The sequence below is a fragment of the Calypte anna genome, chromosome 2, assembly GCF_003957555.1.
Source record: "Calypte anna isolate BGI_N300 chromosome 2, bCalAnn1_v1.p, whole genome shotgun sequence".
In the NCBI taxonomy this organism is placed as follows: domain Eukaryota; kingdom Metazoa; phylum Chordata; class Aves; order Apodiformes; family Trochilidae; genus Calypte; species Calypte anna.
In genome coordinates, this window is record NC_044245.1 from 97610772 (window position 1) to 97623888 (window position 13117).

The following is a 13117-nucleotide window of genomic DNA, read 5'->3' on the forward strand; positions in this document are numbered from 1 at the left end:
CATGCTAAATAAAGCACCACTTTATACTTAAATGGAAATTAACTGCTAAGAAATTACAGAATTAACTGCGTTTAAGAAAAAAACAAATCTTTCCTAGTTTTGTTAAGCTTTATTACAGCAAAGTGACAGGTACCAACCACAGATAGTTTGATCTACCTTGCAAAGATGAGTATTACCAAAGACAAGTGTCTTTCATGGGACCCTTTTGTCTAGTTTCTCACTAACTGCAGCATCCCTCTCTTCCACCCCAATACTGGACCACAACTGCTCTTGTTCTAAGTGCTGGCCCAAGCATGCCTCAGGTTTCTTAAGCCAGGCTGTGCTTCCTCCTCCCACAAGCCACATCTTGAATCTTCCTCTTTTTTAACCAATTTTTGCAACGCAATGATGTGAGGCCACTGCTCATCCCCCTGCTGCCCAGGCAGCACTGCTGTGCCAGAGGCAGTCACCAGCGCCCAGTGCTTTAAATGGGATTGAGGGGGTTGTTACCTTCGAAGAACTGGGATCAAGAGCCACTGAGTTGAAGTGCTTGGGCTTAACTCCAGTGTGTGACAGGCAGGTGCTGTAACAGCCTCCTCCTTCTCCAGACCATCCCATGGCATAGGTAGGGCAGGAACACCTCAGATCATCCCAGTATTCATCACCAAAGGGTGAGGGTCAGAACACTGATATAAAATCCTCATCAGACATCTGTTTCCCGGGGCCCTCTCACATCTTTTAAGGAATCAGAGGATGGACACAATCCTTAATGATCAGCTACCTGGTGCCTAGCAGCAAACCAGCATGGGAAAATTACAAGTCTTTGTTTTACATAAGGCCACTCTAGTGTTTGACCTTTCTCATTGTTGGTTTGGTTTTTTTTTCACTTCAAAGAGAAAATAAATTCAACAGGAGACAAATGCATTTCATGATTTTTAATAATTTTGTGCCATGGTTTAACCACAGCATATTAAGAACAAGCATAAAATCTGTATTTAAAACTAACAACAGCACTTAGAGCAACATCTTCCTTTAAAAGTATTGCAATAAACAGACCTTAGGTCTAAAAACTAGGACATCACCATTTGCTCAATTAAAAGAGTCAGATACACAACAGTTGAAATATTTTCTTGTATATAACTGGGAGTTACTGTGGAAAATTAAACAACAAATTAATTGTCTTAAAAGGAAAGTAAAATTTAAAAATAAAATAGTAAAGCAAGCCAGGTTTGTCATAGCATCACATGAACAGCTATTGAGAAGTTCCAATACAGTTGTAAAAAGACTTACTGTTTTTAATAGGTTTTGTGGGTTTTTTAGCAACAATAAAATTTAAAAGAAAGATTAAATACTGTTGATAGTGCTGTACATATTTCAGGATAGCTTGAAACAAACCGGACAAAAATAAAAGATGTGTCAAAAACGTGATCTTGAAAGCCACAAAGTTGGAAATACAAAAAGATCCATACAGCAATAAAGCATTTTACACTGTAAAATAACTAGCAAGAAACAACAAAGAAAGGGTCAACACTCTGAAAACAGGCATTTGATGGTTAATTTTAAGTGTAACAGCCTGACTGATGTACATACCATGGTGAAACGCTCTGAGCACAGCAGCACTGGGCAGTTTGTAGCTTTACAAAGATAAAACCCCCTATCAACACTTATGTAGTATTTGTACTGTAAGTAGAAAAACTTTGCTAAAGAATATTAAAGTGAAGTACTTGTTGTTTTTATTAGTAGTATTTTTGCTGTCCAGGTCTACAATGTCTGAGGCTCTCATAACTTCTGCTTAGACTTCTTCTAAAACTCTTGGCTGCCTGCTGTGCTTTGTGGGCAATGTGAGCACAGCTCTGGACACACTGGGTAAGCCAGGCTGCTCTCCCCACTCACTGCAGCTTCAAAGCAAGTCAGTGCCTCTCAAAGGAGACGTGCTTGTGTTTGGTCCACTCAATATGCAAGTTTTGTTCTGATAAATCCTACCCTGGATTCCTCCAGCAGGAGGTTTGCTCTGTACAGGCTTCCTAGTCAAGGCCTGGGGTTTTTTTTTTGTTTGTTTTCCTTCCTCCCTTCATGCACAGAAGTGGTACTGCAGTGCAAACCAAAACGTGAAGGTGGCCAGGCAAGGCAGACATCCAAAAACAATTCCTTATGCCTGGACAAACAATAAATGAGTTAAGAAATGAGAGTCAGGGAACATGTGTATTTCCTAATGGTACATGCTGACCGATGGAACAGCTCAATATATAGTGGGATGGACACAAGTTACCTGGGCCTGATGATGCAGAACTGGCCATAAAAAATTACACACATCTGAAAACAGGAAATAAAAGCAAAACCCAGAACAACCATGATCAACATTCAGATACAGGACTCCTGTGAGGGATTTTAAAAAATGTTTACAGACAAGCATGTAGCTGATATTTCAGGCTGACAGAAGTCGAGGACTGTGCTGCAAGGCACAATCCTTGTGTGTGATGGACCAGACCAGGAGTTCCCTCAAACCAGAGGAGGCCTCACCATTGACTTCACTGGGCCTCAGATAAAGACCCTTGAGTTTTATCATAGCCTTTAGCTAGTCATCTGAAAACAAAACCAACCAAAAATGCCATCTCAAATGTATCTCAACATGCTGCTACCTTACATCTGTGGTTAAAGCCTGACAAATATAAAAAAAGCTACATATAGACATGAATATCTACGAAAGATTAGTCGGTATCCGTCTGTGAGAGGAGCAGTTTGTCTGGGACCAATAAACTTCTGTATCACCCACCATCCTGGGAGAGTTAGAACAAACAGTTTAGAAAAATAAGTACAGCATCTGCAAGTCTCTACACTAGAACTTCATGTTGAGTTTTCCTGAGGTATTTTCTTTACCAAAGAGCCCGTGCCGAGAGCACAGGGGGGCACGGGGACGGACAGCCTAACGCGTGGAGATGTCCAGGCAGAATCACACTGCTGGGGGAGCCTGGCAAAAAGTTCCAGTGTCGAACAACTTTCCACACTGGTTCCTGCACTGGTTCTGCACAGGTTTTTCTCCATAATCCCAAATAAGAGCCTGGGTTAAGCCACTGTGCTGCCAGGGGCCAACGCAGCAGCAGCAGCAGCAGCGCTGCCGACTCAAAAGCTCCCGCTCAAACCCTGCACTTCGCTCGCTACCAACTCAAGGCTTTCCTTGTCTGCCTTCAAGGTTTGCACCCCTGCAGCCACAGAGGTCACCAGCACCAGAACCAGCACCAGCACCAGTGTGCACCCGCAGGATCAAGTACCAGCAGTGGGCATAGAGCAAGGGCTGGCTGGTGTCACAGAACTCTCCTTAGCCTAGCTTTGATCTGGCAGGGACAGTTTGGGCCACTTGCCACATGTCTGAGCTTCACTTCAAATCTAGGATGTGGATAAAGAGATTCCAAAGGTTTCAGACCATTTCTAAGTTTGTTTGTTTGTTTGTTTCAAAAAAGGTAATAAAGGATAATAATAAATAACGTATCTGCTGGAGATGTAGTAAATAATACTGGTCCAACTCAGCAATAGTGAGCCAGCAACCAAAAAGCATCTAGTTGCAAGGTTAAAGCTGTGCAGGTTTGAATGTTTTATGTTTTTATCTTTTTCCTAAAGTGACACATTTTTAAAAAAAACCAAACAACAAACAAAACAGATCTTCACAGCAAAGATGCATCAAACGACCAATTGCTATACAGGGGGCAGTCGAAAAGGATTTGTTCAAATTTTTTCCCTTATGGTATTATATTGATATTTAATAGGAAAATAAAATACATAGACTTTTTGTCATTTGTATGCATTCATTTGCAAATTCTTTTACAAAAAAAGGACCAAGCACAGGAGCTGGCATTCACAAAGTCTATGCCATTTTTTTGTGTGTGTTAAAACTGGTATAATCTATACATTATCTTACAGTATTAACATCTATTTGTTTCTGTATGTTTGTTTGTTCTACCCATTGGGTAGGATATGTGCATAATATATTCAAGTTATACACAGCACCGTACAAAGAAAAAACAAAACAAAACAAAACAGGAAAAGAGACAGACAACTGAAAAAGCACCATTTTAAGTGAGGCACAACAAAGGTGGGGGTGTAAGGCCTGATCCAAAGCCCCCTGAAGTGGACAAGAGCCTTCCTACTAACTTCACCAGGCTTTGGATCAGGCCCTCTCAAGTGCAAGGGGATTCCTATCTGCTCAGACCTGAACATGAGGCACCTTAGTTGCTTGCAAACTACCTACATGCAAACCTCCTCCAAATTATATCTAATATGGACAAATACAATTCATTAATAAAACTACCACAGCAGACAGACGAGCACAAGCCAAGGAGAGAAAGGAAGGAGAAAGGAGACAGCTCTGTCCCCAGTGAGGTTCTACACATAGGTTGTTTCAGAAAGCTCACACACCAAACCATTTAAAACAGCAGCAGCAGCAGCAGCGAAGAGATGACAGTCATCTCTAGCAGTAAATCACAGGAGAGAGAAGGGGGGGAGCATCTGGGTTATGAGTTTGTTTGCTTATTGTTAACCAACACAAAAAGGTAATCTCTTTTACAGCAAGAAAGCGGTGCTAGCAATGCCCAGGTTGCTTGTGTTCAGTCTGAAAAGTGAAGAGGCAAGGCAGAAGTAAGAGCCAGGTGAGACTTTGCAAAACTTCTCAACACAACCCCGTGCTCAGCTTTCCTTTCTGAAAGCAGCAGAAATACAGCAAGTGGTTACAAAAATGGCATTGGCGGCCTTGAAATTCATTTAATGTAAGTAGCTGGGATTTCAAGGGAACCCCAGCAGACTCCTCCACTGCATGTCTGGGGTACTGACTAGTGCAGGAAAACTCTTCATCCAAACTGAGCCATCACCTACACTTGGGTTGGCTGGGAAGAGGCAGTGCAGGTCTGATGCAGTTTTTGGAGGCTGAACTTAGGCTGAACTTCTGCCAATTCCCCAAGCAGAGCCTTATTAAGGAAATGATATTTTGCTGGTGCAAGTGTGCCCACTGGGGCTTTTGCCAGCATAGCAATGGCAACCACAGGTTGGTCAAAAGGTAATTTACACCTCTGATTAATGAGCACAGACCGGCAAACAATATATTAGGTATGAAAAAAAAGTTATTAAATCTTATCAACATTTTCAGCTGGGCAACTCTCAAACTTTAAACTCAATTTCCTGACAAAACATACAGAAAAGAGTCCTCCACCAGGACACCTCTATGTCCAACAAGTTCTCATCACAAGGAACTTGACCATACTCTGAAAGCCCTGAACAGGTCTCAAACCACCAGGAGTTCCTCTTTCCAGGGATTTAAACAATCAACACATTTAGAGCTAATTTAGGAGAAAAAATTAAATTGTGCTGGTTGGCAAACTGGCAACACAGTGCAGGAAAAGATCAGATATGTCTAAGTAAACTGTCTGCAACAACCTTTGTCTAAAAAGCAAAGATGTAATCAAAAGCCAGCCTTCATCTGAACCCACTGCATGAATGAACCACTTGGTTCTCAGCATCGGCTAGGTTTGAAAAAACATTCTTCTGAGATTCAGAGTACTGAGCTACCTTTCCTCTCTGTACATCAGAACACCAGGTCTACATTAGGGTTGCCCCAAAACCACGAGGATTTTTCAAAGTTCACCCAAAAGGACAGAGCTGTTGGATGGAGGATGTGCTAACGCACCAGGTCACAGGCAGCAAGAAACTTCCCTACTGATAAAACCAGAGCCATGACATCTACAGGACTGAAAAGTAAATATTCCTCATGCATCCAGCTGTTTGACAAATGAGCTGTCATCATTCCTGAGAGCACAATACAACAGCCATTTAGCACTTCTGGAAGGTGACTATGGAATAGTAACTAATATATAGATAATCAAGGATCCAGGAAGAAGTTTGGATGCAGGTATAGACACACATGTGCATGGACATGAGTGAATGGTAATGACCAAAGAGAACTTGTGAATAATCCTAAATACCTTCATATGTACCAGCAGGCCTATTGTCTCTACTTGGAGGAAGGAAAAAAAAGCAGGAGAAGTTTATCTATTTTCTTTGCCTATGAAGTCAGGTTACCTTAGCTACCATGAGTGTACAGGGCTCAGAGTCAGAGAAAGGTCAGGCATCAGTGTGCTCCAAACCATTCCTTACAGATCAAAGAGTCAGTTTTAAGTCCCAATATCTCACTACCTGGCAGGGCTAGAAACCAATTCTTCAGACAGTGCTGCTCCAGACAGCCTACACATGGGACTCTCCAGCAGGACAAGGCTTTCTTCCCTACTGCAAAGAAAGTGCATTCTTTCAGAAACAATGTCATCTCCTTTCCTGAAACACATTCACAGAAAAAAAAATAAAATCGCATATTAGAAAGAATGTATTCCTGCAACACAAAAAATTCAGAGATTTGGCATAACAGAAGCAGCTTCCAGCTAGGAAAAATGGGTGGGAGAATTGGGTAAGCAGTAATAAAAAGCCAAATGAAGCACAGCTTGACCCATAGTTCCTGCAGATTGCATGACTGCAGAAACACAAATGCCTTCCTTACTAGCCATCAAGAGCTTGCACATGGGACACGCATCCGAGTTTTAAAACTTAAAAAGGAAAAAGCCTACTCTAACAGTCACATCAGGCTGAAACTGGGTTAAGTTCATCAGTGACAAGAGTAGGAGTAGACTAAGAAAGTCTTTCCTGACAAAAACAACCTCTTAGGCAAAATACCGTGAATTCTGCACATGCCACACGTGAGAGGAAAGGGATCTGAACGCTGTTCTGGTGCCTGGGTGCTCTGCTTTCATGCCCTCACATCTTTCAAGCAGTGCCACACACGCAGAACCTGCTTGTACAGCAGGAAGGTGAACCCAGCCACAACCAGGCTAAATGCACATCCAGAATTAGATCCAAGTGCTCCGTCAGGAATCTGGGACAGAAACTTCTTTTCTGTTGCTAAACCCCCCTGCCTTTGCCTTATCCAGCCCTGCAAGATCACAGCAAAACACCAAAGATAGGGCATATTTAGCACCAACAAGAGAGCCATGCCAAGCCACATAAGGGGAGAGGAAACCTTTGCAGCAGGATAGAGGTCACAACGCTTTATCTCCTAAAGGTACATTTTTTAAAAAATTATCTTTTAACTCGAAAATTTCTGAAGCAGGGACATCACTAGACTGAATTTTGAGAAGACGGCTTACTGGGTAAAGGTCAGGAGATGCAACCAGAATTCAGGTTAATATGATCTATTAATACACTTATTTATATGATCAGTTTCTAAACCTGTATAGATTGCTAGTTCTAGCTAACGCTGATATTCCTTCTTTAAGCATCCTGCTCTGTAAGCAAGGGCACATTTCTCACTGCAACAAAAGCAGGAAAACATGCACGGTTGCAACATTGTACTACTGACGGCACCTCCATCAGGAATCACTGATACTCATCAGAAAATACCTCCTTGAAGACAGGCTCCCAAAACAAAAGTAGCAGACTGCAAGCCACCTACAGCAAGCAACAGGTGACCACACTTTCAGAGCTGAGAGGGATGCTGGCTGCAGGCTGGGTAGGAGAACAGGATGAGAGGGTGAAGAGGCAAGAGGAAATGCAACCATTAGGTGAGCAAATACTAAGTTCTTTTTAAACAAATCTTTTCTACAGAACTGGAACAGGCTACGTTTTCCATGCAAAGAAAAACTTCCTCAGTTAAGAAAAACTGTGAGAGAACAGTGTACATACAGCTCACACTGGGCAACGTTAATGGGAAATGTACAAATTCACTGGCATGCAGAGATGGCAAAAGCTGGCGATGAGCTGCCTGCAAACAAAGCATTTCCCAAGAGGTGACTTTGAAGGCAACTTCAAGGCTCCCTTTGCTGAGATCTGTGCATGGGGAAAAGTTGGTTATCAAGCAGCCCAAGCCCAGGGCCCAGCTGTTCTTGCCTGAAGGCTTCTTGGCTAAATAATCCTCATTTAGGCAACAACACAGTATCTGTGTAGGCACACACATTCTCCAACTTAAAAACTCATTTCTGAAGGACAAGAAGTCACTGAAGACCAAACCAAACAATTTCTGGTTTTGTCTTCTGTTTGGTTTTTTCTTTTCTTTTTTTTTCTTTTATTTTTTTTTAACAAAGAATTATGTTCGTAGGTTGTTTGTAAAAATCTAAATTCACAGCTTTTATTACCAGGAACCAGACACGACAAGAACCCTAGCTGACTGACAGCCACTTAGTCATCTCCTAAACACCTGTCCTGTGAGTCAGAGTGGGGAAAAAAAACAATGTTAATCCCATCATACAATCTCTATCTCTCCCTTCAAATACCACATAAATTAAAAGGCAGCTTTACTCTGCATTACCAGCATGACTCAGACAAAAAAAAAAAAATTACAGAGGCAAATGAGGCTGCAAACTCAGACTAAGAGTTACACAAACATCTTCTAAACCAGAATAAAGCCAAATTACTTTATGAAGAAAATAATCTACACTGAGGCCCATAAAACACACACACAGTCACACATACTGTTTTGGCATTAAAACTCTGCATAGATCAAAGATGCACTTCAGTTATCAGAGCCCCTGGTGTACAGAAGTCCTGCAGAAATCCAACCTCCAGCCACGGGATCGGGCGCCAGGGCACGGCGCTCCTCTACAGTGCACTCAGGGCACTCAGTGGCTGCTGCCCATAATTAAGCACAAGGCTTCAGAAAAGAGAAAAAAACCCCAAAAGATCCTTAAGTGAAAAGGTCTAGGACGCCCACCCACACGCACACACATATATATTAGGAACTGCTCAAGCTAAGACTCTAAAGGTTCTTACTTTAAGTCTGTTTCCAAAATGCATTTTAAGTGCAAGTTGTGCTTTTTCATGTGCTTGTGATGCCACTACCACCATCTGCAGACTGCCTTCCAGCCCCTGCGTGTGCTTTCACAGGGACACAGCCAGGGGAGAAACACCCCACGAGCCATCTGACAGGATGGGGAACGTTTCCCAACCACTCCTCAGACCAGCACAGCGAAACGAGGGCTTACAGACACTCCAGCTAACACAGGAGTCATCTCTACACACAAGCACGGTCCTGCTGGTACCAACACAGGGAGGGAGGGAGGGAAGGAAGAGGATTTCTGCAACAGGGCCCAGAGCAAAAATGTTTGCAGTGGGAATTACTGATGCTGCTGCCGTGCTGCTGCCAGGGAGGGCACAGAACGCAGCATCGGGGTCGCTCAGGGCGCTGCTGCGGAAACTTGCATGGGGCAGGGGGGTGATGGCTACGACAGCCCCTTGGCTGCAACAGGGTGAATCTCCAGGGCTGAACCCCAATATCTGAAGGGTGAAAAAGGGTGAAAAAAGCACAACCGTGTCTCACGTATCTTTAACAGCACTGCAGGGGAAAAAAACCCACCTTGCATTTTTAAACGATTTATTGCATAACGTCATGATATGTGACTAAATACATTTCAGGCTACAGTGAGGACAAAAATCTCTAAAACCATAAGTACTGGAGATACTGCAGTATGAAAAGAATCAGTAAAAATGAATGCATCTGGAATTCTGTTTTGCCGTTTACGAAACAAGTAAGTCTGTGCTGCAAAATAGCTAAACCATAAGTGATGGAAAATGCTGGGATTTCGTATTTGCCTTCTTCCGTCCAAAAGTCTCCAAGACACTTCATCGATGCACTGTTACTCAAATGCAAATTATTGCAAAGACAAGTTAAGTGTCCCTGTATTTCTTGATTTGTAGAAGTCTAGAGATGTTAGGCTAAGTCCTGTCCCCTTTTTCTAGCAAACCCGGGGGGAGGGGGGAAAACTCCTCCAGATTACTTCTGGGGCTCTATCATTATTCCACAGGTGAAAAGACAACATATAGAAGAACTTCACATAAAACAGTTCCCTCATATATATTTTTTTAAAAACATTAAGATAGTGCAACTTTTTAAAACACATTTATCACAACACAAATTAATTCCTTGCATTCATCTAAGTTCTCAACTTTATACCTTGGCACACAAAACAGGAATTTTGTTTCATATTAAAAAAAATCCACACACTGGGAAAAAAAAAAAAAAAAAAAAAGCAAACTGGCCAATCCTTCCCCCATTTATCTAGCAAAATCACGTTCCTCCTTCTGCCATTCAGTGAGTATAAAACAGGCTGTACAAGCCTCAATTCTGTGCTAAGTTAACTTTTAGAATTAAATAATTGAAATAGTTTATTAAAAAAAAAATAATATATTTCCCCCCCTCCCCCCGAAACACTGCTTGTAGACAAACTGAATGGAAGTTTGTATGTCTTTCAATCTGCTTTGCATGCAATCCCCCTGAAAGGAATCAGAAACAAAGAACTGGTTTGCACGTTTGGTTTTACTCGGTTGTACCACGTGAAACGTAACAACATTGTGCACCGGAGCAGGGGGTCGGTTCCTCCTCCAACGCTCTGCTCCCATCTCTTCTCTTCAGTTCACACACCTGGGCAGGTGGTGACTCACACCAGGTTCCCCCCTTTCCGGTCTTGGCCTTTGCTGGGGACTATTGTGCTCTCTGAATTGTTCTGCTGAAACTGATGAAGTCTGCTCCCCCTCTGCGAGGAAGGAGGCGTGTTGCTGTGCTGGTGATGGAAAAAAGAGGAGCCTGGGTAATGCCCCATGACCTCGCTGTACGTCGGGGGTGGTCCTTCCATCCTTCCATTACTGCTGTAGTTGGTTGCACTTATGCCCGAATTGCTGCTTGGTGGGCAGGGGCCCCCATTGTACATCGAGATGTCTATCAAGTCGCTATCAAAAATGGTTCGGTTGGGTGGTGCCCTGACAGACTCCCGGTTGAGTTCCATCTGCTGTTCTGGGTCCCGGAGCTGCAGGGTGCAGGGGCCTTGGTAGGGTGGTGGCTCTTCCCCATCGGAGAGGGAGATGGTTGGAGGAAGGTCAATCTCATGCTGCATGTAAGGGTAAGTGGGCTGGAAGCGACTGAAACGGTCCCGCTGCATAAAAGATGGGGCGGTAAACCTGTCCCTGGACCTTGGAGCATACATGATCTGAAATGGGAAGAGAGAGACAGGTGACTCCACACCTGAGCAAAAGCCCTGTGGCTGCTCCGTATTTACGAGGAGGGGATTAAACAGAGAAGGCTTCTCTTTGCCATCCAACTTAACAGATTAAAACCAGCAGATCTCGTGCACGCATGCTCACGCACACGTGGAAAGAAGAGGTGGGAGTTGGGGGAAGGGATCTAACAGGGTACCCTCAATAACAGCTTCACAAAGGGAGACCAAGACCTCACACAATTCCTTCTGACTTTAAAATATGCAGAGCTGAGAGAAAGCAAGTCTGCCTCTGTACACAGGAAACGTTTGCCATCCTGACAGTTAACTCGTCCTACAAAAATGCCCTGATGCTGAATTTCATCTGCAGCCCACTCAGAGTTAATGTTTTGTAAAGGCCTGGCATATCTTATGCCTTCACTACCAGGGTGTATCAGGTGTCCTCCTCCCTCCTCAATTCTCATCCAGAATTCATCCAGTCAGGACCTACAAAGCTTCTGCACTGCAAGTGCAAAAAAATGTCCCCAGCATATTAAGCCCTGCAAAAGATCAAGACTTTTTTAAGGGGAAGAGACACTCTGTGAGAAGCTATTGCTCCTCACTTGGGTCTATCCCAGAGACACACCAGCTTCTTAGATCTAGATGGATCAAAATGCTCTTCTCATTTTTTGATGTAGGCAGAGTCTTTAGCCCTGGCCCCTCACAGATCTAAGATCAACCAGCAGGCAGATTCCCTGTTGGACACAGGTGAGCTGGGACACTTGGAGCAACACACCCACAAATCATCACTGAGCTCAGGGATCTGTCAGGTTGGAAGACAGGAAACACTGGTGACGGGATATGTGTTGCAAATCCAGGAGAAACACAGGGAGAAGAGCAACTGGTCTTGCAGATTTCACTGGATAGTCAAATTACAGAGCCATCCCATGAGAAAGACACCTTCAGCCCTCACCTGTGATACAGGGAGCTGCAGCTGGACTTTTAATGAAAAATTTTCAAGCATTTAAGGAACAGCAGTTCAGGCAGGCCCAGATGTCCACATGAACCTGACTTTTGGGCTTCACCGGAAAAGCTTTACTTACTAAATTGATGCATGTTTTTGAGGTAAGCCAAACATACATTAACAGGAAAGAGAAAAGCTTATTCATGAAGATAGTAAGAAATCTAATTGTACCTCTGAAGCACCCTGGCGCGAAACTGAGCTTCTGAAGGCCACAAGCACCCTTCCTAGAATGTAGAAAAACACAACAAAAGAGAAAAAAAATTAATAGATAACATCACCATCCTACCTCAAGTACCACAACTTCTAAGGGCTGCTCCTGCCTAGGAAAAGGTGATAAACAAGTAATGTCCCACCCCTTGCTTTCCAGAACTAGAGCAACCAGCAGCTCTGTGCCCAGGAAAGTCAAGCTTGGTGCATTTTACAAGTGCTGGGGCAGCAGCCACAGCACCTGGGGTCACAGGCTGTGAGGGCAGAGGGAGCAGCTCACAGGTAGGAAAGCATGGCAGGAGTCAGAGAGGAGAGGAGACAGCCCAACACTGGCACACTGAGCAGGCACCATTCGCCTCTCAACCCAGGACAAGGCCATGCCAGCACAGTTGGCAGGTTCGATGGAGCTGACCTCCCAGCCAGGGTCCTGGTAATACACCAGAGACAAAACAGTTTGCAAAGAAACCTGGTGCCTGTAATCTCAGAGAAGTGACAGTCAAGCTAAACCCAAGTAGATTCTGGTCAAAAGTGTCAGTTGCCCAATTCTCCCCATAAACATTAATTAAACATCTCAGGTTTTGGTGACCGGTTCTCCTCTTCAGCTGCTTCCCCAAACACCTTCTCAGGCCAAAGTATTTTCTCTGTCATGCCTTGAAAGGTTGCTCTGACAGTGTACCAGCACTCAGGGCAGAATTAAAGGACGAAAAACAACATGTCTGTGTCAATTATTTTTCTTCTCAATTAACTGGCTTAGAGTAGCAGTAACTACTGCAATGGATTTATTTTATTGGGAAAAACCAACGCTGAAAAGGACATATCAGAGCAGCTATAAAGCACAGAACTTCAATCTTGGCACTGAAAGAAAAATCAAAACATCATATGGTCATGACCATTTCCTTGGTTTTATGATTTGAGACAC

At 43.5% G+C, this 13117-nt stretch overlaps 1 protein-coding gene across 1 annotated transcript in view; it reads right to left on the reverse strand.

Annotated features, from left to right (window-relative positions):
* Positions 1–899: 899 nt before the first annotated feature.
* The window catches only part of LDLRAD4 (low density lipoprotein receptor class A domain containing 4), a 189103-nt gene continuing 176885 nt past the window's right edge, over positions 900–13117 (reverse strand). Inside the window, 3 exon segments of the mRNA XM_030445600.1 lie at positions 900–10982; positions 12163–12191; positions 12194–12215. Coding sequence (XP_030301460.1) covers positions 10437–10982; positions 12163–12191; positions 12194–12215 — 597 coding nt within the window. The 3' untranslated portion in view covers positions 900–10436.